General features: G+C 45.9%; 1 protein-coding gene across 2 annotated transcripts in view; it reads left to right on the top strand.

Moving 5' to 3' along the window:
- Lhx8 (LIM homeobox 8) overlaps positions 1-11950 on the top strand; it is a 23748-nt gene extending 11798 nt beyond the window's left edge. For both annotated transcript variants that reach the window (XM_021158321.1, XM_021158323.1), the window contains exons 7-9: positions 1905-2000; positions 6652-6835; positions 11234-11950. In XM_021158321.1, coding sequence (XP_021013980.1) covers positions 1905-2000; positions 6652-6835; positions 11234-11280 — 327 coding nt within the window. In that variant the 3' untranslated portion in view covers positions 11281-11950. The remainder of the gene's footprint in view (positions 1-1904; positions 2001-6651; positions 6836-11233) is intronic.
- Positions 11951-24770: the final 12820 nt, after the last annotated feature.

The raw sequence follows: 24770 nt of genomic DNA, 5'->3' as shown, positions 1-24770 counted from the left end.
TCTCTCTCTCTCTCTCTCTCTCTCTCTCTCTCTCTCTCTCTGACTGAATACTGGTACTAGCTAATAGAATAGCAAAGTGCCCTATTTTCCTTAGAATAATTCTGGTTCCTAATGGCCAGGGTGGACTTAAGTTCCATTTCCTTCCTTGATGGATATCTTTACTAAATGTATGCTGGTTCTATTATTAAACTTTTACTTCCAGAGGTCTTTTTCTTTTTCTTTTTAAATCAGCTAATCAGTAATGACCTTGGGAGCAAATCCCCAAATATCCCTTCTGCTTGATCTTTCTGGGAAATTAAAGACATGATCAATTCACTTGCCATTTGTCTTTGGGATGTTACCCCCAAGTCACCACACACACACACACACACACACACACACAAGCACAAGTGGATAGAAAAGCAGCCCCTTGGATTAAAGAACGGTAGAAAGAAGGGATACGGAGTCCATTTTCCAATGTCTTAAAATAAGAACGTCTATAATCCTTTTACAATGAATCTATCAATACAGTTTTAGATGGGAAGCTAGAAGCCCTTGATTCTAGAAGAGTTCTAACCCGCGGCATCTTAACTGAGGGGGTCATTTGCAGTCTCAAAATGTTTCTGGGCTTTTTCTCCATGCTCTTGAGACTTTCCTCATATTGTCAACGTTCCTCTGAAGAGTACATTGCATCACAGGCAACACAGGCAAGCAGAGAATGCAGCCACACCGCCCCCTACCCACTAAGGAGGGTAATGCAATGCAAAAGGATGCTTTTCCCTATTCAGAGAGAGGGACTTTGCAAAGTAAGCTGATGGGTTCCCTGTGACAAGTGAAGAGACAGAAAGCCAGCCAGCGCCAGCAGGAGCAGGCCAAGACAAAGCTCACACTGCCTGGGGGAGGTGGGCAGCAGGGTGAGGAAGTGGGGACACCATTTAGGGCAGCAGGGACCAACACAGTGGGGAAGTGGGTACTGCACAGACAAGCACAGCCTACTGAATGCCCTATTCTTAGTTAATTATCTTTATCTCATATTCCCCTCAGCTGACTGACTTTACATAATAAAATTCAAAATTACTGGATTCTCACGAGTCCCCCATCCCAGAAGCCTTCACAGCGGCTTTCATTTCCCTCTTTCCATCACTGTTAATTAGAGAGGATGACTGGCATTTCTATATTTTTCTTTTAGGAACTTAAGATCAGGACCCCCTACCCCCACCATATATGAATGTACATTTGTCATAGCACTTGGCATAATGGTATCAATCCAGAATGTCACCTCTGAATCGATGGACTCTGCTAAGGTCTTGATGCATGGACTAAAGTATGTGTCTCCTTTTAAGATCTTAAGAGGTTGCTTCCTATGAAGCAAACACCCTCCTCCCCTTCCCTTCCCTGCCCCCCCAGCAGTGACATCATTGCAGTATGCTGTAATCCATCTCTGCAGTGGAGTACTGTTTGTAGATCAACAACAACAACAACAACAAAAAAAAACGATGTAAGAGCCCTTGAGGCTGTTGAGACCCACGGAGGCTAGAGATAACTATGGTGGGACTTGAGTCTTTTGTTGAGTCCCAGTGCAGGGATATTTTACAAATGGGAAGCCGAGGGCGAGAGTGGGAGAGTCAGCTCCTGTGTGTTTTGGGAGTTCGGAGACTGGGTGGAGAGAGGGTAGTGTCTCTAATGGCCTAGCTGAGGGGCAGAGTTTCCAGGGGGTTAATTTTTAAAGATCTTAAGAGTTCATGTAAATTTACAAAGCACGCGCCTTTCTTTTACTTGTGTTCGCTGTATTCATTTTCAAATACCAAAATACACAACACGGTTTTTCTTTGTGTGCCTTATCTGTGCTACCATCAAAATGCAAAGGATCAAGCTTTTAACTGTTTGCTCCCAACTGTTTGCTCTGTCTTTAAAAACCGCCGCAGGTGATGCAAGCACAGTTCGCTCAGGACAACAACCCAGACGCACAGACCCTCCAGAAACTGGCAGAAAGGACGGGCTTAAGCAGGCGCGTCATACAGGTGAGAACCCGTAGGTAAACCAAGAGGTGCAGAGAATTCTACATCTGATGCTTTGGGTGTGTGTGCTATTCTTTTGTGGCAAAACTTCAGACTGCCAGCTCCTACGTCCACTCTGAGTCAATTTTTTTTTTTTAAAAAAAGCTTTATTTTATGTATGTGAGTACACTGTCATTGTCTTCAGACACACCAGAAGAGGGCATCAGACCCCATGATAGATGGTTGTCAGCCACCATGTGGTTGCTGGGAATTGAACTCAGGACCTCTGAAAGAACAGTCAGTGTTTTTAACCTCTTAGAACCATCTCTCCAACCCCTAAGTCAGGTTTTTTGGTTTTGTTTTTGTTTTGCTTATGTGGCAAAACTTTTCCTGGGAAGACGCAGGAGATGCAGCACCCGCATCTGTTCACTCCAGATAAGGAGCCTACGACAGACCAAAGTATGGAGGCCACCAAGTCCAACTTAGTGAACTAGCAAGTTTTTTTAGGGGTTACTTGCAGGAGCAGAACTGAGTCAAAGACAGCTAAATTATCAAAGCCCACCCCAGCATGTGTGACAGCTCACAGAGCTGGCAAGCTGGAGCTCACTGCACAGCCTGCAGGCAGCTCAGCAGGCTGGAGAGTGCCCTTTCCAGGTGCTCATGTGGTCTAAAGTTCTCCCAGGAAGCTGGGTTGGCTGGTTTGTCTCTGCTTCTCCCAGACAACTGCTCCCCCACCTCCACCCACTTGCTCAGGATCTGCTTTGCAGCTTTGCCTTTCTGAAAGTGACTCTCAGCTTTTAATGTTTACCCTGACAGGGAGAGGGGTGGGGCCTGTGAGTCTGCTCAGTTTCAGGGACTTCCTGAAGTTATTCTGAGCCATTTGCCTTCCTGCTTAAGGAGCTTCCTCCTGGATGGGGTGTTTCAATCTCAGAGGGAACTGTTAAACAACAGCCTGTCGTGGGCTTCCTGGGACTAGGCCACCATCTGTCATGTGACACTCTGGTCATCTTTATTCTAGTCACAGAGGCTTTTGATCCTTACACCGAGAAGCACTGAAGGCAAATCTGGTTCTAAACTCGGCTCTCCTTTCCCCTACTGTCCCTCTTTTTGTACCCCGCATCCCCATGTATAGGGTATGAGCTGCCATTACTAAAGATTCAGGGAGAGGAGGTGACATAACCAAAGCTAGGAAAGGATGAGGTACAGCCTAACATACTACACTGTAGAGTTTATATATGGAAATTCTGGGATTGGGATTGCAAAAGCCTCTTTGGAGAAGGAAGCCATGATAGGAGACTGGAGAAGATAGGATACATTGGCATAACATGGGAAGAAGTCAAGCCAGGAGTTTTGGTTGTGGTGACCAAACCAGTGAGGTGGTTGTTGGTTTGCTAGATCACTCACTCACTTGCCTGCTCATTCATTTGTTCCTTCTTCGTCTTAGGAGATTCAAGTGCAGTGTGGGCCTATAACTAATTGCATAGTGATAGCAGATACTGGCTGCCAGCAAGACAAGAAAACAGCCTAGAAACTGCAACAGAGAAGCAGAGGGAAGATCATTGTTAACTTAGAAACCAAAACCCAGTTGGCTATTGGGAGGGAGATGCACTCACCTTTACCTGTGCTAGCCATGCAGTGTGGGGTAAAGGCTCCCTCAGGTGGAGGCAATGGCTGTGAGAACACCACCTGAAGTGTAAACAGAGGTCCCCCCAAAAGCCTTATACCTTGAATATCGAGTTGATCTTTAATAAACATGGAGTGTGTACAAGGAGTGGGGAGAAACCGGAGAGGGAGGATAGGGTCCCAGGTGTGTGTGCACGGAGCATGGCAGCACCACAGAGGGTCTGAAGAAGGATGGCATCAAAGAGGAGGAGACCACCTGAGCCAAGTCAGCAGAGAGAGACTGGGGATGTGGAACATAATTTAAAAGAATTGCTGAGTTTCTTTTAAAAACCAAAGGCACTAATAATAACCAGTAGGGAAAAATATGGAAAAAAAATTCCGGCCAGGGCTGGTGGTGGCTTGCTTTTCTTTTGGGATGCCTGTGTTGTTTGTGAGGCCTGATACCTGCCCCTAAGGTACTCTCCAGGGAGCAGGAAGTATTTCAGATGAACAAGTAATCCTGCACTTGCCTCCACCCTCCCCCAATGGTAGCAGCTTCTCTAAAGACAGGGCTTCCAGGGGCTCTGGTGATTGCAAGATGCCAGAGGCTCCCTTGGCAAGCAGGTCCATATTCCTTATCCCTTGTACAGCCCACACATTCAGAATGCTGTTTATTTGTACAGAAGAACTAGCAAGGGATCAACCCAGAGCGCTTAAAAGATCTAGAAGTGGTGTAGCATGAAGCACTATATGACTGTGGAGAAGAGGCTAGGATAAGGAGGGGAGGCTGTAGGTATCTTCAGGCTTCTGTGCATGGCATTCTGTGAAAGTGTGGATAGCAAGGACTGGCTCAACCCCAAGCTGCATCTCTGCTGCTGATACCACTGCAGGCAGTCAAGTTTCCTGTGGGTAGCTCAGACGCCATGGCCTGAGGGATCCCTTCCAGTCCCAGACTCTGTATATTCATGGTGGAATTCAGACTCATGACTGTTGTGAATCTGGCAGAGGAGATGGGATGGCCTTTCCAGAGTGGTTTGACTTATTGAAGGAATAAGGATCTGAGAGAGACAGAGACAGAGAGACAGAGACAGAGACAAACTGCTAGGCTGTCTCCAGACACGTATTTGGGTCCCCGTGAGCAAGTCAGATTGAGTTCTAGCATCAGCACTCAAGGATTATATTTTTTGGATCAGAACTTCTAGTATGTGTCCATTGAATTTAAGATGTCTCCGGTGAGATAATTAGTGACTACTGCTATCAGAGGTGGCACGTGACCTTCTAAGTCTCCACCTAGAAACATTCCCTGCGCTTTCTCTAGTCACCTGTGTGCCCTGTGACAGTGATAACTCCCTGGTTTGAATTTATGGCTGGTCAGCACTCAGCTCAAGGGATAGCGTATGCCTTTGAAATCAGACCAACCACCTTTTCCCTTATAAATTCTTTGCAGCGTCTTTCTCTTCTCTCACGCCACGAAACTCCTACTTACCAGACCTGGACGCAGGTGACCCCCAGGTCTTTCCCTGGCTTTGGTATCTCTATTCCACCGAGATGCCAAAATGCTTATTCTAATTTCTTTTGTCTTTATCATTTCTCCTGTGACACAATTTTTTTGGAATGATGGGGGTCAAGTAAATGTGTGTGTGTGTGTCTGCCTGCCTGCGTGTGTCTGTACGTGCACATATGTGTATGTATGTGTAAATGTTTTGGATTGTACCCAGAGTCCTACACATGCCAGGCAAGCTACACCCTAGCCTGTGGTAGCATTGTTTGATAGAATAACTCTGTATGTTGCCTCTCATGACAGACTGTCCACTCACATACAGATTAGTTTCTGGATATGGTTTCTAGCAGTCTGGCCTCACCAGTCTGGAATTGCTTCATTTCTGCAATAGAGAGGATGGCAGAGTGGCTGGTACTTTGCTTCTTATGAGGCCTTACCAGTTGGGTGTGTTTGTAGTTCATTCTACTTAAATACGACTAGTTTGTTCTTATAATAGAGTTGACCTTAGTGTGCTTTGAAGGAAATAGTCTGTGTACTCACTGAGAGAGCTTGCACTCAGCAGGCTAAAATGTGACTGGGATGGCTCAATCAAGAATTTTGTAGAAAGCTGTGAGTTCCCAGTAGGGACTTTAATAATTCGAACAAGGATTTGAAATGCATCCAGCAGGTGTCTAAGAATACAACAGCACTTTCTTTTTAAGTTCTGATTAAAAGACCTTTCCTGTTTTCTGCTTTTTCCAAATGCCAATAGTAAAACTAGAGCTATGTTTCTGGAATTCTCAAGGCTTTACTATTTTTAAAAGATGCTGCTTTAGCATAGAATAGACCTTGAAATCACCAGAGACTATTAGCTGGGGAGAAAGGACTTGTAATAATACTTGAACTAAAATGTTAGCTCCAACCCTTGAACTTCTTAGGACTTTTTGAGGCAGAATCTGGCACATCCCAGGCTGGCTTCTAGCTTTCCACACAGCCAGAAATGACCTTGAATTAATCAATTTTTTATTGGATATTTTCTTTATTTACATTTCAAATGATATCCCCTCTCCCAGTTCCCCCCCACCCCCCAAAACCCTCTATCCCATCCCTCCTCCCCCTGCTTCTATGAGGGTGATCCCCCCACTCCCCCACCCACCCCAACCTCCCCCCCTTGCATTCCCTTACACTGGGGCATCAAGCCTTCACAGGACCAAGGGCCTCTTCTCCCATTGATGCCCAACAAAACCATCCTCTGCTACATATGCGGCTGGAGCCATGGGTCCCTCCATGTATACTCATTGGTTGGTTGTTTAGTCCCTGGGACATCTGTTTGATTGATGTTGTTCTTCCTATGGGGTGGCAAATTTATTATCTACCTGCCTCCTCCTCCCAAGTGCTGGGATTACAGGAATGCAGCACCACATCCAGTTTCTATGAGGCAGGTGATGAATCAACCCCATGGCTTCAGGGCCTCCCAGTCCTGTCTGCAGCCTTTTGGAAAGCTTGTTCTGTGGATGGCTGTCAGGATGTGTGCCTCAGGCTGCTGACCAGAAGCTGCTGTGTGACCTCACCACACACTCTTCTCCCCGGCAGGTGTGGTTTCAGAACTGCAGGGCCCGCCATAAGAAACACGTCAGTCCCAACCATTCTTCCTCAGCCCCGGTCACAGCTGTCCCCTCCTCCAGGCTGTCCCCACCCATGTTGGAAGAAATGGCTTATTCTGCCTACGTACCCCAGGATGGGACGATGCTGACGGCGCTGCACTCATACATGGATGGTAGGTAGCACAGCTGGGAACTTCTAACCTGTTTGTTGATCTCATTCACATTTTGAAAGATTACCTCGGTCATGGCTGAACAGCATTACAGCAGGTACAGAAGACAGTAATTGTAATCAACTATTAGTTGAACCCTCTATTGCGAAGCCACAGATATAAGTGATGACTCAGGACTTGGGTGGTTTGGTTTTGTTTTGCCTGTCTATTCCTCTGTAGCACTGGTACTGTAAATCTGCGCCATCCTGCCTAGAGTTGTTGTTTGTTTCTGTTTTTGTTTGTTTGTTTGTTTGTTTATTCACTTTATATCCCACTCACTGCCCCCCTCCTGGTCACTCCTTCCCACAATTCTTCCCCCATCCCCCTCTCCCCTTCTCCTGTGAGTGGGTGGGGTGGGGCCTCCCTAGGTATCCCCCTTCACCCTGTCACCTCAAGTCGCTGTGAAGGTAGGCACTTCCTCTCCCACTGAGGCCAGACAAGGCAGCCCAGCTAGAACACATCCCACAAGCAACAACTTTTGAGATAGCCCCTGCTCCAGTTGTTTGGAACCTACATGAAAACCAAGGTGCACATCTGCTACATATGTGCAGGGAGGCCTAGATCCAGCCCCTATATGTTCTTTGGTTGGTGGTTCAGTCTCTGAGAACCCCCAAGGGCCCAGGTTAGTTGATTCTGTTGATCTTCCTGTGGAGTTCCTCTCCCCTTCAGGGCCTGTAATCCTTCCTTCTATTCTTCCATAAGAGTCCCCAAGTTCCATCCACTGTGTGGCTGTGGGTGTCTGCATCTGTCTGAGTCAGCTGGTGGATGCAGCCTCTCGGAGGACAACATGCTTCTGTCTGCAAGTACAACAGCGTATCACTAATAGTGTCAGGGATCGGTGCTTGCCCACGGGATGGGTCTCAAGTTGGGTGGGTTATTGGTGACCATTACCTCACTCTCTGCTCCAACCCCCATCCCTGCATTTCTTGTAGACAGGATACATTTCAGATTGAAAGTTTTGTGGGTGGGTTGGTGTACCTGTCGCTCTCCTGGGGGTGCTACCTGGGCACAGGAGGCAGCCTCCTTAGGTTCCATGTCCCCAATTCTGTGAGTCACAGCTGAGGTCACCCCCACTGATTCTTGGGTGCCTCCTCTATCCCAGGTCTCTGTCTCTTCCTGGAGAGGTCCCCCACCTCCCTTCCCTGTCAGTTGCAGATTTCCATTCTCAAGGCCATTTGGCTATCATCCCTGCCCTTCTCCATACCTGGCCCCAGACGCCCACTCCCCTCCCATCCCCTTTCCCACCCAGTTCCCTCCCTCCATCTGCCTTCCTTGGCCATTCCATTTTCCCTTCCAAGTTGAACTCAAGCAACCTTGCTCCAGCATCTTTAGGTCTGTGGATTGTAGTGTGGGCATCCTGTACTTTATGGCTAATGTCCACTTGTAAGTGAGTACATACCATGCATGTCCTTTTGGGACTGCGTTACTTCACTCAGGATGGCATTCTCAAGATCCATCCATTGGTTTTTGCTGGCAACATTTTGTATTTCTTTCTTTTCATTTTTTAAAGATTTCCTTTATTTTTATTCTATGCATATACGTGTTGCCTGTATGTGTGTCTGTGCCACGTGCATAAAAGTAACATCAGAGGCCAGAAGAGGGCCTCTCTCCTGGAACTGCAGGAAGGTGGTTGTGAAGCACTATGTGGATGCTGGGAATTGAACCTGGAAGAGCAGCCAGTGCGCTTAACTGCTGAGCCATCTCCTTGGCCCCTTTTGCTTTGTTTTCAACTAAATAAATATTTAAATAATTTACTTTTCTATGCTCAGAAAGATTGACCTTTCTGGACTGGAGGTTTCTGTTTTGTGTTGTCTTGATTTGTTTGGTTTTTTTTGTTTTTGTTTGGTTTGGTTTTGGATACACACACACACACACATATATATATATATATGTATATATATATACACACATATATATGTATATGTATACATACATATATATGCACACATATATATACACATATATGTATATATACATATATACACATATACATATATGTATATATATATATATTTTTTTTTTTTTTCTTAATTGAAGTCAATCATGTATAAAGCACTCACAAGTGCTGGGCATGGTACTTGCCACAATGAGCACCCCTCCCCTCCCCTCCTCCCCACTCCTCCTCTCCCTCCTCCCTCTCCTTTCCCTCTGTCCTCCTTTCCCCCTACTTCTCCCCCCCCCCTCTCCATGGAGTGTGAGAGTCCTCAGTCTTGCTGATTTATTATACAGAACTCCACTTGAGGGATCGTTTCATGCCTGTTCTGTGGTTGATCATTTTTTGTGTTCCAGTTTGGGTGTTTTAGTAACAAGCTACTGTGGATTCTCTTGCATGCATCCCTTGGTACCTGTTGAAGCTTCTCTCTGGTCTATGCGTGGGTTATGTGTGAGGGCGTAGCTAGAGCAGTTGCTCTACTTCAGGACATTCTACCAGAAGCTTCACACCATGGCCAGACCAGCTTTCCCTGACCAGCAGCAGCATGAGAGCCCTGAAGGTCCCCACAAGCACTGAGCATGTGTCCCTTCTCACCCTGGCCAGTCTGGTGACCGTGAGGTTCCATCTCATGTTTATCAGCTTTCCCCCATGACAGACAAGATGTCCCCAGCTCCTTGGACGCCTGTTTAACTCTTGTGAAGACCCTCCATATCTATTTGGTTACTCTCCTGATGGTTTCAATTTTCAAAACAGATTTTATTTCTTGATTGTTATCTATGTATAAAGCTTTTGATCACAGCACACATTGGAAATATCTTCTGCTTAGAGGCTCTTCTAGCTTGTTTGATGCCTTGCATTAAAAAGAACCGCTTATTTAGCCGGCTGTGGTGGCATAGGCCTTAATCCCACCACTTAGGAAGAGGCACAGACAGGTAGATCTTCGAGTTTGAGGGTAGCCTGATCTACATAGAGAATTCTGGGCCAGCCAAGGTTACATAGTGAGACTCTGTCTCAAAAAATTATTTTTGGTCAATGTCGAAGATTTTTTTTTTACATTCAGGTTTTTGACCTTTCATTTTTAGTGTATTTTCTTCCAATTCATCTTCTAGTTCACAAATTCCCTGTGTATGTAAGAGCGGCAGCCTTATCCATTGGCTTCTTCAGTTGCTATGTTCCTCAGCTTGACGACTCCCATCTGTGCTGATATCTGTCTCGTTGACCTCTTAGTCCTCATGTGAACAGTTGGATTATCCACGTTCACATGGGGGCTCACGCTTGATGGCTCCAATGTTTGGGCTTTTTCTGCATCTTCTCTGATATTTCTCCTCTGTTTTTAGTCAAGCCAAATCTTATTTCTTGCCAAAACAAAGCAAAACAAACAAACGAAACCAAAAAAATCATGAAACACAAAAGCACTTTATTTCAGATGTTAGGTAAGAAGAAATACCCAGAGGCTCTGGATGGCCTGTCTGCAGAGATGACTGTAGCTTCCTGTGGTACAAACCTGGGCTACAGGAAATCACCGTAAACACAGTCCTTGTGAAGCAAGTCTGCATTGGCTTCACAACTTTTGACACTGGGATCCCAAATGAGGGACTGTGTGTGTTCGATTTTTGTTTGTCCACTGCCCCACCAAAGTCCCCCAGCCTGAGAGACATTCCTCTCTGCTGCATTTGTTAGTGTCTCTGTCAGGAAGAAACCATCTTTCCCTTCTCTCCTCTCTGTCACTAAACTTGAGAACTCCCCAGTCCTTGGGTATCTTCCCAGCTCACAATCCAGTCACTATCTGGCTCTCCTAGTTGCTCTCAAAGGGAAGTTTGGGTTGAAGTGGCATGGCCTTGGCTTTAAGTTTTTTTGTTAAAAACCAACAAACACAATACCATTGTGCCATGCGATCACGCTACAGTTGGAACTGTGTGTGTCCTTTAAGAGACTGCAGTGCTACCCAAGACAAACATGTTTAGATGCCAGCAGAGCATGGGGGTTCTCACCTGTAACCCCAGGACCCTGGACACTGAGGCAGAGGAGGACCATGAGTGTAATTCAGGGAGAATGCACTCCTAAGGGGAACCTGGGTGTCCCCCACACCCTGATACCCGCACAAAAGACAGGCAACGTCTTCACACAGGGCTCATGTACCTTTCTCACTGAATGGGACAGTGATGGAACACATCACCATGCCCAAAGCCTCCCCCTGATAAAGATGGGGTGGCTAAGGATCACCTGGATGCTTAGTTGTTCACTCCCTGTAGGAATGAGTCAGCAGTGCTGCTGAGGTGGGAGAGTGACCTCTGCTAGTGTCTGATACCTAGCTATCAGGTGAAACCAATGCCCATCCCCGAGACAGTGACCTTGACATGCTCTTGTGTGTTTAAGCCGCTCTCAGTCACGCTAAGGAACTGATAGCCATATCTCTTTCTGTTTTGTAGCTCACCAACAACTCCTGGACTCCAGCCCTTGTTACCCCATCCAATGACCCAGCTGCCAATAAGTCATACCTAATTCCTTCTTTCAGGGATAGAAATGATTGAGGATATAAACTTGTCATTTATTATGTATAAAATACCATTGAGAAGATATTAATGTTAATTTTTTTATTTAACACTCAAAGCATTTCGAACATCCTCTCGCTGCCCAGGTATGTATCTAGAGTTGGCCTGCAAGACACTTTTATTGATTCTTCATTTTGTTTTTTTTTGTAAAACTTATGTTTACAAAGAAGAAAACAAGTCAAAACATTTTTTTTTTGTATTGTCTGGAAATAGTTGGCTCGAGTGTGTGTCTATTAACTTATTTGTCACCAAAAGAGCACTTTGCCTGAAAGGCAGGACTGATCGTGTGCAAAACGTTTACAATCCTTTGTGAAACTGTAGTTTATCATTAGTTTGTACCTGTAAGTTATTGTTATAAATATTATCTGTATTTTTTGTCATATACAACTTTATACCTTGAAGCTTGTATCTGTGAATTTGCAACTGAAATTTATTTTGCCAGTGTTTTCGGGACGAGCTGAAGGCACGTCCGTTGTAGCATGCCGCGCACACCCACGGGGTGCCTGCACTCGGAGTTCTAGCTGTAAATAACACTCTAGTTTACAAAGCCTACCATCCTAAGTTCATTAAACACTTTGCATCCTTGTGAAATTTGCTGCCCACTTCTCTTCTGTGTGTATTGTCACCAGTAAATTGCTCTTAATTCCTTTTTTTTTTTTAGCTGTTTTCTTTTGAAAACAGGGTTATGGGTACATTTTATTGGGAAACCTATTTGTAGATGACTATTCTTAACAACAAGAACAAGCCCACATGAAAACATCTCATTTGGCCTCTTTTAAACTAGCTCAAATTAATGTGAGCTTAAACGCAGAGTGCTCTTCACACTGACTGTTGGAGCGCCCTGCTCTAAACATGGAATGTAGCTAAATCATATATTTCTTCAGAGTTTTAATGAAACCAGAAGTATCTGAGTTCGAGTAGAGATTCTAGAACAAGGGCTCTGGGTTTGTTTTTGTTTTGCTTTCCAAGTAACTGCTTTCCCCACTCCCTCCCAACCCCGAACAAACTTCTTGGTTCTAAATTGTAACCCCAGGACTTTACCCTGTGCTTAGGCAATAGGCGCTTCTCTCTGATTACAAAGGTGCACAGCGCCATGCCACCACATAGAGAGAGTGTGACTCTTGGGCTTGCGCGCTTGCTTAGGGAGCAGATGCACATCTGGCTGGGGACTGGAAGTAATAGTGAAGTATTTGTAATTGCAGCCTACTCATCATAAATGCAGCCAGAATGCAGTCACATGGGCACAAGTAACTAGACGGACAGTCTGCCTCGTGCAAGGAGCTGCACGTCCCAGTGGAAGAAAGGAGCAACAATTTTCTTGTTTCAACCTGCTGTTCTGTTTGCAATCCCTTTGACCAAAGTCCAAATAGCAGAACTAAAAGTCACTCTGCGCTGTTGGGAGATTGATGCTGGTCTCCTTGGGTCTCACTACCTGACATAGGCAGGGAAGGGTGGTGATGTCAGCTTTACGTTTCCCAGATGTCTGAGCCAGCTCCCGTGGATCAGCGAAGCTCAGCCCTGGGCAGCTTGAGAGCACCCCCACCCCCACCCCCACCCCAGCTGTGTGTTATTGGCATCCTCAGCCTGGGAGGGGCTCAGAGGCAAGGCTTTTTCTCTCCACTGCCCTTTTCCCTGAATTTGTAAGGGTTTGTAAAACTCCCGAAGATAAATCTCAAAGCTGGAGTCACAGTTCTTCAGCAGAGATTCAAAGCTCTGCGAATGGATGAGGCTTATATTCCCTGCACCAAGCATCATTAACAACAAGAGATGGATACAGAACTGACAGTGTCAGGGGACAGGCGCCTGTGGCTGTGTCTGAACTTTACACAGAAAGCCACCAGAAGGTTAAGTGTGTCTGAGCTGCCATGCCCGGTGTGAACCCGGTGTGGACCCGGTGTGGACATCATACATACTGGGTTAGAACTGGAGGCAGTGGAGTAGTTTTGGTGCTGGTGGGAGGGAGGGGCTTTCTGTTGTTGCATGAGAAGGGGCCAGATAACAGCTTTCCTTTTTACATGAATAGAACAGAGAAGAGTGGAGATATTCATTTTACCAGTAGGTGCAGCAAACAAGGGTTCTAGAAAGATCTCAAACCCTGCTGGTGGAGACCTACAATACCAAGGCAGTTAAAACATTTTAATACCCTTAAAACCACAAAGCTGGGAGGGTCGGATGGCTTTTGCCTTGGGAATCAAGCTTCCTACTCAAACAGGAAAACTCGACTCAGGGCTCTTAAGCCATGCTTGTTAGTCGGACGAGGTGCCATTAACAACAGTAATCTTACATTTCACAAATGCCATTCTTAAGATCCCATATTATTATAAATTATAAGCACACGTAGTTGAGTATTCCATAATAAACACTGTGAGGTAGAATCATAGTTCGTACTTTAAAAAAATTTGTTATAGGCATTTGAAAGCTGATAGCTGTAGCATTTCTTGGCACACAGTGTATATAATTACTGGAGTAGAATTATGAGATTAGGTGGGGGTCTCGAGATGTTTGCTATGGTGTGAGGGCCTTACCCAGTTGGGAAAGAAGCACTTCTGTGTTGTTTGAGGTCTTTTAGATGGCAATATTCTCCTGAATGTATATTAGCTCAGAAAAAGTTCTCACCGCGCCGACCGCAGGAGGTAAAGGAACTGAAATCGTACAACTAAAGTTTCAGGGAAACGGATCTGCATCTGAGGCTTAGACACGGGAGCTGAAACTGAGTTCAGCTGGTAGAGTGTCCACTCTGCGTGAGGTCCCGGTTCAGTCTTCAGCACATCAGGTATGATGGCACATGCCTGTGACCCTGTCCCTCCAGAGATGGAGACTGGAAAAGCAGAATTTCAAAGTCACCAGTGGCTAAACAGTTGAAGCAAGAAGGTTTGAGTTCAAATGCCTGTCTACCATGTAAAAGCTGGGTGTGGCCACACACATCCTTAACTCCAGCACTGGGAGGGACAAAAGCTTGTGGCTCCTGGGAGCTTGCTGGCCATCCATCCCGGCTCAAACAGCAAGTATCAGGTTCAGTAGGAGACACCGTCTCGAACTAAGGTGGACGCTGGAGAGATGGCTCAGTTAAGAGCACTGGCTGTTCTTCCAAAGGTCCTGAGTTCATTTCCCAGCAACCCGCATGGTGACTCACAACCATCTGTAATGGGATCGGATGCCCTCTTCTGGTGTGTCTGAAGACAGCGACAGTGTAGTCATATGCATAAAATAAATAATTATTTTTAAACAAAAAACTTGAATTAATGAATAAAAAAACCTAAGATGTAGAATAGAAGACACCCCATTATTGCCTACACACACACACACACACACACACATGCACGCATACATACACATACTAAAAAACAATAGCAAAGTTTAGGGACTCTGGATAGCATGTAAAAAAATATTTACTATGTTCACACACAGTCCTATTTTATAACCAGATTTTTCCATTTTATACAATATCTTTTTAAATTAGAATACCTTCTTTTGATAATTTCATATGTGTAAACAATGTATCTCCATCACATCCATCTTCAACTTTCCCTCTCCACTCCTCCCAAGGTGCCCCTCCCCCCTTAATGTTCCCCTCCCCCAGCAGCCCCTTCCCCCCCCCTTTAATGTCCCCTCTTTTTATTCATGAGCCATTGAATCCAGTTAGGCCTGCTTGTTGGAATGTTCACTGATCACACTGGTTTGATCTTCTGCAGTGGCTTCATGGGTGCATCAGCCACTTACTGCCAGGAGGTGGCATCCCAACTGCCCTCCACCCCACCCTCCATCTCCTGCAGTCTCTGCATCTCCCTCCTGAAGTTTGCTAACTCTCAGAGGAGGCAGCTGACACATATGTCTCACTTAGGGATGCTCATTTCATAGTCACCGGGGCTGGTTATGAGTCTGCATTAACTGACAACCGGAGAGAAGCATCTCTGACCAAGGCTGAGGGCAGCACTAATTAAAACAACAACATCTTAATGCCAGCATTTACACAGACCTCCTAAGTGGCACAACTGGATTGATCTATGCCCCAATAAGTCTGAATATTAGAAACAAGATTAAATACCCACTGATTGCTAAAAATCTAAAGACAAATTACTAAGGAAATGTGTATAAATGTCTTTTAAGTGAAATATTCATTTATAATCGTTTAATAGATATGAAGGGCTATGGTCTGCTATCTTCCCCATACTTACACATTAAAACCAACTACAGTATCAAAATATTAAAAAAAGATTTTTACATTTAATTAAATACTTAAAATATATGTTACATTGTAAATTATATTAATGCTATTTCCCCCATCCTACCATATATATATACATGTATATATATATATACACACACACACATACCTATACATATACATATATATGTGTGTGTGTGTGTGTGTGTGTGTGTATACTGATTTAAAAAGATATGGGGCATGGTGGAACACGCCTTTTTATCCCAGTACTCAGGAGGCAGAGGCAGGGGGACTCTCTAACTCTTAAGTTTAGGGCCAGCCTGGTCTAAAGAGTGAGTTCCAGGTCACCCAGAGCTACACAAGGAAACATTGCCTGAAAACACAGGCACTTTCAGGATGAGGTTGGAAGCCATTCCAAACAGGAGGAATGACCTTATAAAGAAGCCTAAGGTATCTTGTTTGCCCCTTTATCTTTCCTCTTGGAGGATGTGTAGCAGGGCCCATCTATGAAGAGTGGGACCCAAGCAGACCCCTGAATGTGCTAGAGTTTTGATCTTGACCATCCCAGCCTCTCAAACTATGAATGCCATCTTGGTACTTATAAGTCACCCAGTCCGGGGTACTCTGCTATGGCATCCCCAGTGTACTGAGACACGCAGCATAGTAAGTTGAGAGATGCTATCAGCCTTCCACATTTGGATATGAGTGTAATCTGACACTGAGTCCTGGAGGCACACCCAGAATACCTCAGACGTATTTGTTAAACACAGGATCTATCACTAACCTCACTACTGCATTACAAGTGTGCAAATTGAAAGCTCTATGCCCATGTGTGCCAGGGCAACCGCCAGGCAACGTGTGAATCCAACAGTTTTTCTCCCCAGGGGCCACCTTTTACCTCATGCCTTTACTCTCTGTTTTATCTTTAATTGGGTTTTCTATGCCAGGGATCAAGTGCATTCTAGGCAGGTGATATACCAACTCAGCTATATGTCAGTTGTGGCAGGCATCTTTATATCCAACTTTTCACTACTAAAATTTGATTCTAGACAAGTTTCACACACACACATACACAAGGCCATCAAGGCAGACCTACACTATTATGGATAAAATGTAATCATCATGTTTCCTTAGTGTATCAGTTACTCTCTATTGCTGTGATGAAAACACCCCCAACAAAATGCAACTTCAGGGAGAAAGGGTTTATTTCACTTACAGATTAAGAGGGATCGGGTCTAGAGTGGTGGGGAGGGTAGAGGGCAGGACAGGGAGAGCATGGCAGAAGAACAGGAAGCTAGCTGATGCCACTTCATCCTCAATGCAGGAAGTGGAGAGCAAACCGGAAGTGGGGCTAAGCCATAAAACCGCATTTTCTCTCCCACCCCAGTGTTGTGCTTTCTCTATCAAGGTTCCCCCTCCTAAAGTTATCTACTTCTGGCACCATTGACTGGGAACCAAATGTCTAAACACAGGAGCCTCTGGGGGACAGCATTTACTTCTAAACTGCCACGTTTAGGGGTGGTGTGGTGTTTAAGCAGAGCCTTAAAGACTTGAGATGCATCCACTGTGTCTGTGACCTTCATGTTGTATCTGCCGGGAGTTTTTCCCAGATCTCTCACCCACTTTACCTGGCACTCAAATGAATTTTCTAACTATTCTTTCTAATTAGTTTGTAGTTCATAGAACTAGTTTCTTGCAAAGGTGGTAAAATTAAACACAGCCAGTCTCGTCTAGGCCCCCGCATCCCGCACCTTAGATATTCTTCACACACTGTTAGAGTGGACTCACAGAGCGGCCATTCACTTAAAATCAGATTCTCATTTACCCACTGCCCTCTACGCTACCTGTGAGCTCTGCTGATCACACTTCAGCCCTTGGCCTGCACATCTTTCCAATGCTTCCCTGTTTAATTAATGAGGAAGTGGAAATGTAGGGAGTTTTGTTTAACATAAGTATCAACACTTTGGTTTTGTATGCAAGAATTATGCAGATGTATCTCTGTGGGCACCTAGGGTCTAAAGACCACCAACCAAAGAAAACACATGGTGGGACTCACGGCTCCAGCTGCATGCGTAGCAGAGGATAGCCTAGTCAGTCATCAATGGGAGGAGAGTCCCTTGGTCCTGTGAAGGTTCTAGCCCCAGGATAGGGGAATGACAGGGCCAGGAAGCAGGAGTGGGTGGGTTGGTGAGCAGGGGGAGGGGGGAGGGGATAGGGGATTTAGGAAAGGGGATAGCATTTGAAATGTAAATAAAGAAAATATCTAATAAAAAAGTGATTAAAAAAAAAGAAAGAGGCAGGCAGGCAGGCAGGCAGGCAGGAAACACAGAACAGAAGGGGCGGTCCTTCCCTCTGAGCCCTTGGTAGGGGATTCTGGGAAAGCAATCGACACACTGCAGGGTGCTTGGGCATCCTGGGACAGCACCTGTGTTCCCTGAGTTCAGGTTCTCAGGCTGTGCTTCCTCCTTTCCGCAAGTGTCTCACTTGCTGTAGCAGGTTGTGGTATCTTTTTCTACCTTTCAAAGGAGCGTGAGACACCTGGGTCACTGAAGACTTAGCCTCCCTTGATGCTGTTTTCCAAATAGCAAAGAGCCTCTCTGAAGCTATGGTAAGAAAGCGAATAGAAAAGACTGTTTAAAAACTTGATTCCTTAGTTTGGGAGTGGAGCTGGTGCTAGGAGAAGCGGCCAGTGAGGACAAGCTGCTATAGCATGGGCAATCCACAAGGTACCCTGCCGAAGCCCCGTGCCCTCCCTCCTTCATCTCACTAAACCCACAGAGGAACCTGAGCTGCCAGCCAGCGAGCGCCCCACGCTTGCCATTCTCTTGTTCCAGCCTCAGTTGGAATTTAAAACATAGATTCACCAATTTAAAACATAGATTCGCCGTCCACACTCTCGTATCTCCAACTTAATAAAGTTTTCAGTCAAGTAGAGGTGTTACCGCCCTCTGTGATTTGAGTTTAAAAAAAAAAAAGACTGTAAGTCTGTTTACTGGGGTGTTTTGAATGTTTGTAAAAATAAAAACCCAAGTAGTTGTGATCCCATATTCGAAAAATGGAAACATTGTTACAAATTCAATTTCAAAATATTTACTTCCAGGAACCAGGGTGAAGTCTCTGGAGAACCACGACTAGTTCTTAGCTCATTTCTTTCAGACACACAAGAAAGGGTTGGCTCTGTTGCCAACATGATCCTGAACCACACGTTTTGTCTTTGGTTGAGGCTCTTCCAAGGGAGACTGGGTGTGGGCAGCCCTTTCAGTTCATCGTTTGTCTTTCAGGAAACAGCTCTGTACACGAATGATGGCAGTGGGTGCCTGTCTCAGAGGGAAGGTACGTCTCAGGATGGGCCATGTCTCAGAGGGCACAGATAGCTCCACAGCCTCCTTGGCATATCTTGGCACTGGCCTGAGTGAGAGGTCATGGATGCCCATTTGGAAAGAGATCAGAAGAACTCTGACGAGGTCATCGAATGGCCACCTTGTGAAGGCTCTCCACACCTGTGAGGCTGGGAAAGAAGAAGCTTGTTGCCCCAGCTTTCAGGAGCATGCTCAGTTTATGCAGGGTAGAAGTGGAGGCGTTGGAGACCAAAGGAAAGAGAGGCAGGAAGTGCTGGGTATGGAGGACCATGGCAGAACCAAATCTCTCATGGAGTTTGTTCTGCTAGGGCTGGACTCTGAAGCCCAGCTCTGGTCTTGTTTCCAACTGAGTCTCTTTCTTTAAAGATTTATTTGTTTATTATATGTAAATACACTGTAGCTGTCTTCAGACACACGGGAAGAGGGCGTCAGCTCTCATTACGGATGATTGTGAGCCACCGTGTGGTTGCTGGGATTTGAACTCAGGACCTTGGGAAGAGCAGTCAGTGCTCTTAACCTCTGAGCCATCTCTCCAGCCCCGAATTGAGGTGCTGTTAGAGACCAACCCAGACCAGGGGGAGAGGTGTAGATGCTGAGATACTGATAGCTGTAGGTTAAGCCCTAGCTTGGCCACAGCCCAAAATTGTCACTGTGTGTAAGAAGCAAACTATCATGTGGTTTAGATTCCTCTCTCTGCCTTTCTCTGTCTCTGTCTCTCTCTGACTCTGTCTTTCTCTCTCTCACTTTGTGTGTGCCCTTTCTTCTTTATCCCTTCTTCCCTCCCTCCTCTTCTATCTTCCCCTCCCCACTCTCCTTTCCCTCTCTTTATAGTGCTAGAAATGGAAACCAAGACCTCATGGATGCTAGACAAATGTTTAACCACTGGGCCGCACACCCAAACCTGCCTCATGTTTCTTATACATCCAAATGGGAAAATGACAGTGATACTTCCGATACGTGCCAGGATGTAGCAAGAGGGTATACATAAAGACTTTAAAGTGTGCCAGGTGCTTAATGGGTACTGGATTCTCTGATTTCTGGTTAAACTAATTCTTATACTAGAGGAGGACAAAGTTCCCCTTCCCTTGGCTCCTCTCTTCCGTTTGTCCTTTCCTGGATAACCTGACGGGCAGTTCAAACCCAGCTCACACAACAGCCCTGCCCCATACAGGTCGATTGCTGTTTGTGCATCCCATATTCCCTCAAAGACTATGTCTGGATAACACATTTAGGTTTCCCCTCTTAAGTTTGTCTCAAGTTTAATTTTGTGGGAAGGGCATTGTTCACATAAGGGTCCCCAGAACCTACCCACTGTCTTTCATGTGGTTAACATCTCCGTGCAGCTGGAGGTGGGCTCCTGGGAACAACCTTCCCTGTACCTCCTCAGCCCACTTCACTGTGGCCCATGGGAGGTTGCTGCCTCAAATGGAGACCTGTTTCTTGTTCTCTTTATCTAAGCAAAACAGACAGTTGGGTGATTATCAAGTAATTCTGGCGAGGGAAGCAGCCAGCACACATGTTTGTATCGGAGTTGCCCAAGTTGGCTGGCTCCCCAGCCTGTAGTTACTGGGGTAATTGCTCAAATCTTCAACTTGGCTTTCCTTGTGTAAATGTGGCCACAGTGTGCAGCCTCCTCACTGGCTCTTGTCTAATGTGGCTGAGGCCTTTCTTTCTCTTTACCCAGGCACCTGTGCTGAGCCATCAGCTCACGTTGGCCCATTGGTCCTCAGAGAACCAAGAGGTTTGCATGGGAATGCCCACAGCTCTCTCTGTGTCCTGGAAAGCTCTGCTGACTTTTAATTTTGGAGAGAAATATTCATATTCTCTCTCAATCTCTCTCTCTCTCTCTCTCTCAACACACACACACACACACACACACACACACACACACACACACACACACACACACACACACAATTTCTGTCCTGAGTTTTATACAGTGAGATCTTTTTGTCTTCAGATTTAGATATTGGAAATTTTTCTCCTCATTACCCATGACCACAGATCACTAGAGTTAGTGTGAAGATCACAAAATTAGTTTTCATTGTGATAGTTAGTTTTTATCATCTTAGAAGAGAAAACTTCAATTGAGATGATACCTCCATTACATTAGTCTGCAGGAATATTTGTGAGGGCTTTTCCATGGTTACTGGTTGGTGTGGGAGGGCCCAGTTCTCTGTAGGCAGTGGTGAGCAAGCCAGTTCCTCTACCGCCTCTGCCCCAATTCCTGCCTCTAGGTTCCTGCCTTGAGTTTCTGCCATGACTTTCCATCATAATTTCTGATAAGCCATATGCTGCGATAAATCTTTGTTTTCCCAAGTAGCTTTTGGTCAGAGTTTTATAACAGCAACAGAGAGCAAACTAAAATAAGCTTGTCTAAACGCTAGCCTGCCTCTTGCTACTTGGGTGCCTTAGACCAAGTTACTATGTATCTGATTGCCCAGGACTGTCTCTAGAGCTTGGGATTCACACACATCTCATTAACAGCCACATGGCTGTTTTCTTCCCGCTCCCCAATCCTCCTCTCCGACACATGAGACATGGGCAACGTCTCTGCTGAGCCCTTCCCCGTGGCCTTCCTGTTCACTCAGGAATAACCATGCCCTTCTCTGGTCCTAAAGAGCACTTGCTATTGGATGTTCCACACGTGCCTGCACCCAGAAGCCCTCTACCTCACCCCCATCCTGTCCCCACTCACGAAATTGCTCCCTCTCCTCCAGCCCTGCTCTTGCAGGCTGCAGTGAGTGAGGGAAGGCAGAGTGGAGCCTGTGGGATCTGTGGTTACCTTTCTGTAGGAACTTGTGGCTTCATCTCACTCTTTCTGAAAATGATCATACCCCTGACCACCTGACCACCCCATGACATTACATATCATGTTGTCATGTCTTGCGCGCGTCCGACTCGACCAGCAAGAATGACGCTGCAACAGGATCCTTCTGCACACGTTTATTGGGAGAGCTTGATTGTAGAGGCGAAAAGACCCTGAGCCCAGCCCTGGTGCTGCTTTATATAGGCCTAGGAGAGGCGTGTCTCACACCCGGATTGTGTTGTGCTTGGTTGATGCTTACCACCTCATTTGCATTCCTACATCTGATTGGTTACTTTCTCTCTCATCTGATTGGTTAACTTCTCTCTCTTCTGATTGGTCAATTTCTCTCTCATCTGATTGGTCAATTTCTCTCTCTTCTGATTGGTCAATTTCTCTCTCATCTGATTGGTCAATTTCTCTCTCTTCTGATTGGTCAATTTTGGTTAATTCTCAAAACCTCATCTTGGCAAAAAACTTTCCTGCCTATGTATGCGTGGTGGCCAGCAGAAGCCTGTGCCACTCTGCAACGGCACATGTGGCTTCCCACAGTCATGTTAACGTGACATGTGACATGCTAATAATAAAGCATTCAGCGCAGTGCCCAACACACTGTTAACCCTAAATAAAGAAGTTGTGGCTCCTGGAGTAAGGGACCCACTAAGCAGGAGTGGACCCTAAGGAGGGAAAACAACATTAGACTCCAACACAGGTGAACTCTGTCCCTCACTGTCAGGTCTTCACTGAAGTACAGTCGCCTATTGAGACTCGCATTGGAGATCTTTTAGTCTCAGCCACCCATTAGGCATCACCGCCCCGTGTTAGTCGGCACACTTCCCAACCCACAGCTCTGCCTACACTCCTCCAGAGGAACCCAATTCTACAAGGATTGCTCTTCCGAAACAGGATTGATCTGATCGCCATTTGTGGCCATGCTCCAATGTCTGTAGATCACTGTTTAGCTGCGGGCCGGTTAATAAGGGCTTGGGGGCTCCCAGACTTTGGCAGTGAGACTTGTCCACTTACATCCTGGTCTTATAACTCAGTGGCCCCCCTTAGGAGCCTGAAAGCTCTGCCAACTCCTTTTTTTGCCCTTTCAGCAGAAATACCAGGCTACATTGCCAAAAGAAAAGGCCAGCATTCCCTGCTTGGGCCGTACCTTTGTATCTATCACCCGGCCTCTGCGGTAGCCAAGTCTTCACACCTGCTCCACCCAAAGCTCCTGCCTCACTGCTAGGGTTAATGGATCCTCTGGGCATATCAAGTCTAAGAGTGGGTGGATTTTAGACCAGGTACCTTCAAATGCAATTGGACTTTCACTAAAGTTAAGTGAGTTAATAATAAAATTCGGCTAATAGTCCAGGGACCTATATAATACTGTAATAATACAAGCATTCCCAGTTGGACAGCAAGTGAAATGCAAAACAAACCAAATGAAAATCTTAAAAAATGATACTAGGATTTTTAAAAATGTTAATCGTGGAGCAGGGGCTGGGTGTGGTGCCACATGCCATACCTGTAACCCCAGTATGCACTCACCAGCCAGGAGCTGGCAGAGCTCTGTGACTTGGCTGCCAACCTGGTCTGCATAGTCAGTTCTAGACCAGCCAGGACTATACAGTGGGAGCCTGTCTCAGACAAGCAAAGAAAAATGGAACCCAGGAGCCTCACATAAGGTAGACAGGCAAGCTACCACCAAACCACATCCTCTACCCCAAGCTTACGTACTTTGCGAAGCACCTGGCTGACTCTGTAAATGCTCTCAGACGGTACCAGCAATTACAGAGAATGCTACGGAGTCATTGGAAACAATGACTAAAAGGGGTGGTAAACCTTAACTAATGTTCTGGTTCAGAGCCTGTTAATCTTAAGACACTCAACAGCTTCGGGGGCAGAAAGGGGTGTTAGAAACAGTGGTACTCAGAGATGATGGCTTCCTGTCACTGTGGAGGGGACTAGAAGTGTTATCAAGCCTAGAGGGATTCTTCAGCAGGTGGTCAGAGCTCCCAGGTTACACCCTGGGAACCCGAAGTTTCCACACGGAGGAGGAGGAAGAAAGGACAGGTTTATGCCGAATAGCTCTGCCTCATCAGATCCATTTCATGTCGTGTCTGCCACCATAACCTATTGTTCAGTCAGGGTCTGCTTGGAGCTGAGCTAGGAGCTTAAAGTGACCACAGTTGAATGTCACAGGGTAGTGGGGGTAAGCTATTATCCGTTTCCATGTACAGATGATGATTTGAACCAAGGTCCCCCCTCCCTGTTTGTGTGTGTGTGTGTGTATGTGTGTGTTGCATGTATATGTGTGTGTGTAGACACGTATGATTATACATAAGCATTCTGAGGCCAAAACAGGATGTTGAGTGGCTTTCTCCATCTCTCCCCAACCTTATCTCCTTGAGGAAAAAAAAAAAAATCCCTAGCTAAACAGAGCTCATCACTTCAGCCGGGCTGACCGGCTAGTTAGCCTCTGCCCCAGGACTGTGTGTTTAGCACATGCATCCATTCCTGGCCTTCATGTGCTGGAAATACAAATGCAAAGCAGGCACACTCACCCACGGACTCATCTCTTCAGCCCCGATCTAGCACATATGTTACACTGAAGACTTAAAAAGAATGGCAGGCAGGTGGCGTGGGAAGCTAACCAACCAAGGCACGCTGAGAACTTAACTGGCCCTGGGGGTTCAAAAATCATAACAAACAACTGGACTTATTTTGTTTATAGCAAAATTCCTTTCACTGACTCTTTTTAATCCCATGAAATCTCTGACTAAATGCTATTTGGCATCTCTTGGCTGCCAAGGTTGAGTCAGTGGTTTGGAGAGGATGGGTGTATTTGGTACCCAGCATCTGAGTCTTTCCAAATATCCAGACATTTTGGCCAATCCCAGAGACATTGGCTCAAGCTCATTTTCTATTTTTTAGGTAGGAGTTCTGAGTCACCGAGTGACTAGAGGCACAGCCTAACAGTTAGTTGCTGTTTGTTTGCACAGTTATACTCGGTACAGACCACTTCTTCCAAAATGGGGGAGGAGGGCTAGGTGGTGGTGGAGTATCCAACTAAGGTGGTGGGGCCTAGGTGGT

This window comes from Mus caroli, chromosome 3 (genome assembly GCF_900094665.2).
Source record: "Mus caroli chromosome 3, CAROLI_EIJ_v1.1, whole genome shotgun sequence".
Classification (NCBI taxonomy): Eukaryota; Metazoa; Chordata; class Mammalia; order Rodentia; family Muridae; genus Mus; species Mus caroli.
The sequence above is the reverse complement of the archived record's forward strand: the minus strand, read 5'-3'. Positions and strand labels throughout refer to the sequence as shown.